The sequence below is a fragment of the Nestor notabilis genome, unplaced genomic scaffold (genome assembly GCF_000696875.1).
Source record: "Nestor notabilis isolate BGI_N333 unplaced genomic scaffold, ASM69687v1 Scaffold32388, whole genome shotgun sequence".
Taxonomy (NCBI): Eukaryota; Metazoa; Chordata; class Aves; order Psittaciformes; family Psittacidae; genus Nestor; species Nestor notabilis.
In genome coordinates this window covers 377-3,679 of record NW_009939232.1, presented here as the reverse complement: position 1 = coordinate 3,679, position 3,303 = coordinate 377, and the positions used below count along the sequence as shown (strand labels likewise).

At 55.1% G+C, this 3,303-nt stretch overlaps 1 protein-coding gene across 1 annotated transcript; it reads left to right on the top strand.

Annotated features, from left to right (window-relative positions):
* Positions 1 to 1,214: 1,214 nt before the first annotated feature.
* Positions 1,215 to 2,438, top strand: NR0B2 (nuclear receptor subfamily 0, group B, member 2). The gene is made up of 2 exons (XM_010019748.1): positions 1,215 to 1,743; positions 2,167 to 2,438. Exons 1-2 carry the CDS (start codon positions 1,215 to 1,217, stop codon positions 2,436 to 2,438), a joined length of 801 nt encoding a protein of 266 aa, XP_010018050.1.
* The last annotated feature ends 865 nt before the right edge of the window (positions 2,439 to 3,303 follow it).

Genomic DNA, 3,303 nt, shown 5'->3' with positions numbered 1-3,303 from the left:
GGTGGCTTGGAGTGGTCTGGTCTCGTTGTTCTATTTTATCTCCTCCCCGGGGGAGAGGATGGAGTAGCAGAGAAGGTAAAATAAACCCAAACCTCATGTCTCCTGGCATAAACGCCGCCCGTGTGCTGGTGTGCCCTCAGTGGTGTGGGTTAGAGGTGGTCCTGGGGTAATGCTTGGACTCGGTGGTCTTAAAGGTCTTTTGCAGCCTCGTTGGCTCTATGTCTGTGCCATACTGAGCCTGCCCTGCCCGAACAACCCGAAGCTGGTGTGCTCGGGGGCTGGCAGCACATGGTGCTGATGAAACGCATTGCTGAAGCAAGGTGAAATGAGTTGCCCCATCTGATGGCTCCTCCAAATGGGGTATTTTTTGCCATCCCTGTGTGTGTTAGGATTAGGGGGGGTGTCTCCCTCTGTGCCACAGGTATCCCTCCTCCTCCCACCACCCCCCTGGAAACCCATGACTGAAGCTGCCGCTTCCCTGCCTCAATTCCTGTTGGTCAATGGATAAAAACACTCAGTAATTCCAGGTGAAAATCCAAGAATTTGCCCTTCTCCTGCCCTGTGCTTCCCCTGAGAGACCTGAACCGATCGATGGGCCTCGCCTGGGGCCGACTGCCACAGCCCATGGCTCACCAGCTCTCTCTTCCTCTAACAACCAGAGTCTCCTCAGCGAGGTCAGGCAAACAGCCACTGATAAAGCAACTTCCAGGTTGCTCATTCCAAGGCCGGAGCACACAGGTCATGGAAGGGAGGCCCCAGACGAGTGTGTGTGACCCTGCTGGCAGTGACATCGCCAGCAGTGCAGGGGCCTTGGTGCCATGGTACAGGCTGGGTTAATGACTTTGTTTATACTGTTTGGGTAATGGTGATAAGGTCGCCCAACCCACTGGCCCCTTCCTTTGCTGCTTCATTGAGAAAACGGCCGTTGACACGGTGCAGAAAACAACTTTGCCCCGGCCAATCAGCCCGGGGACGGCGGGTGGTTGGGCTTTTATAGTGACTGCTTAATCACAGCGCGGTCAAGGCTGTGAAGGGGTGTTTCACTGCTGGCCCGGCCTTATAAGAGTAGGTTTGAGCAGCTATGGGCTGGCAGAGCTGGGAGGACTGGGAGAATCCAGCCTGCAGCGAAACATTTAGGAGGGATTTTATGTTTCTCTCCTGTCTGCTGTAGCAGGAGCTGAGCTTTGCTGAGGATCCAGCCGCTCGGTTCGGCTATGACGAGCAGCAGCGTGGACATGGACTGTGAGAGGTGCCAGTGCCACAGTGAGGACAAGCACACCGCCATCCTGTACACCCTCCTCAGCCAGAACCTCAGCCACAGCCCAGTGCAGCAGCGCTGCCTCTGCCACCAGCGCCGCACCGTCTGCCTCCGCACGCCCCACGTCACCTGCCAGGCGGCCTCCAACGTGCTGTTAAAGACCATCAGCTTCATGAAAAACCTCCCTTCCTTCAACCTGCTGCCACGAGAGGACCAGCTCCTGCTGCTGGACAGCTGCTGGGTCCCCCTTTTCCTCCTGGGGCTGGTCCAGGAGATGGTGACCTTCGAGGTGATGGAGACCCCAGCCCCCAGCATGCTCAAGAAGATCCTCCTCAATGGGCAAAGCAAACGGCAGGAGCCTGAGTGGACACAGCCCACGCTGGCGGCTGTGCAGCGGCTGCAGTGCTGCCTCAACACCTTCTGGAGCCTGGACCTGAGCCCCAAGGAGTACGCCTACCTGAAGGGAGCCATTCTCTTCAATCCTGGTGAGTGCCCAGTGCTCATGGCTGTGTCTGCTGGTGGGAGAGCTCACACTGTTCCCATCAGCATCTCCACGTGTGCCTCTTGGCTCGGGGACACTCAGAGCATCCCGCTACCTCATTCGTAACACTGCCTGCTACCAAAAACACTAGGAAGTGGGGAGGTGGGATACCAGAGCTTTGCCTGCCCTGCAGGCACTAAAGCACCCCAGGATTGATACAGAGCAGGAGTTTACCTAGTTAATTACTTTTCCTCCCTCGAACAACAGCCCTGGAATAGCTACAACTCCATAGTGCTGTTTACACCTCATTAGCATGGCCTTGGAGATCCCTTCTGAGAAATAGGGAAGGAGAAGGGTGGGACGGGCAAAAGCTGGGATGCTTTTCCAGCCTCCTTCAGCACCATCTTTTCTCCCTGTCCCTCGGCAGACGTCCCTGGGCTGAGGGCCTCCCTGTACATCGAGAGCCTCCAGCAGGAGGCCCAGCGAGCGCTTCAGGAGGTGCTGCAGCCCCTGCACCCCGAGGACCAGGGCCGCTTCGCCCGCATTTTGCTGATTGCCTCCACCTTGAAATCCATCCCTCCTGCCCTCGTCACAGATCTCTTCTTCCGACCCATCATCGGCAACGCGGACATCATGGAGCTCCTCGCCGAAATGCTCTGTGAGATCACGGGCAGGCAGCTGGCTCCTGCGGCATGTTGAGGAGCCACGCTCAGCCCCCCACCCCATGGGTGCTCCCCACGCCTCGCCAGGCAAGGAAAGTGGATCTGGGAGCAGGGATTTAGCCTTGTACTCTGCAGGGATTGTGTTAGGGATGAGGCAGGAGGATCCTGCAGGCTGCAGCAGAGCAGGCAGAGGAACTGCTCCAGTTCAGCTGGTGTTTACAGCAGCTCCTGGTCTCCGTTTCAGGCACCTGAGCATGGAGCAGGGCAGGTTAGAGCCCAGCCTGGTTTTCATTCAATGAATCCTTGATCCCATTGAAATGAGTGTGTGTTTTGCTGTTAACTCCAAATGATGAGGTTTGTCCTCAAGTAACAGCTTGATTCTGTGGTGTTGAGGCAGCATCACTTCCCAATCCAAACGTGGTGGGATTAGGTCTGGGTGAAGTCTTGGTTTGTTTATTGTGCTTGAAATCTTAGAACTGTTCATGAAAGATCTTGCTAAGGCACCAAAAGGGGAAATGCCAGTGTTAAATCTTGCAGGGTGTGCAGATTTCCCTCTTCTACTGTGTCTTAGACTGTATCTTTTCTCTCTAACCCCATGAAGTGCCACAGGACTGCTCGCAGAGCAGCGGGTTACCAAGAACATTTGGGGCTGTGGGCTCACCTCTGTGAGCCAGTGAGCAAACCTCGAGCTGCAAACGCTGTGGAGCTGAACTGAGCTGGTTTAGAACCAAAGATCCCTCGTTGGAGATGACAACCTGGAGAGCTCACTCCTTCTGCCTGCAGCTTCTGCCACAGTATTTTATAAGGAAACATTCTGGAGTTTGTACATAAGATGTAATAAATTATTTTTTTACTAAAATGGTTTATGTTTTGGAATGTGGTGGTGACTTGTTAGAGCTGGG

Excerpts from the sequence above, each read along its gene's own strand:
- NR0B2 (XM_010019748.1), top strand. The coding sequence starts at position 1,215 with ATGACGAGCAGCAGCGTGGACATGGACTGTGAGAGGTGCCAGTGCCAC. Across the intron at positions 1,744-2,166 it reads AGCCATTCTCTTCAATCCTG|ACGTCCCTGGGCTGAGGGCC; the intron begins GTGAGTGCCCAG and ends GTCCCTCGGCAG.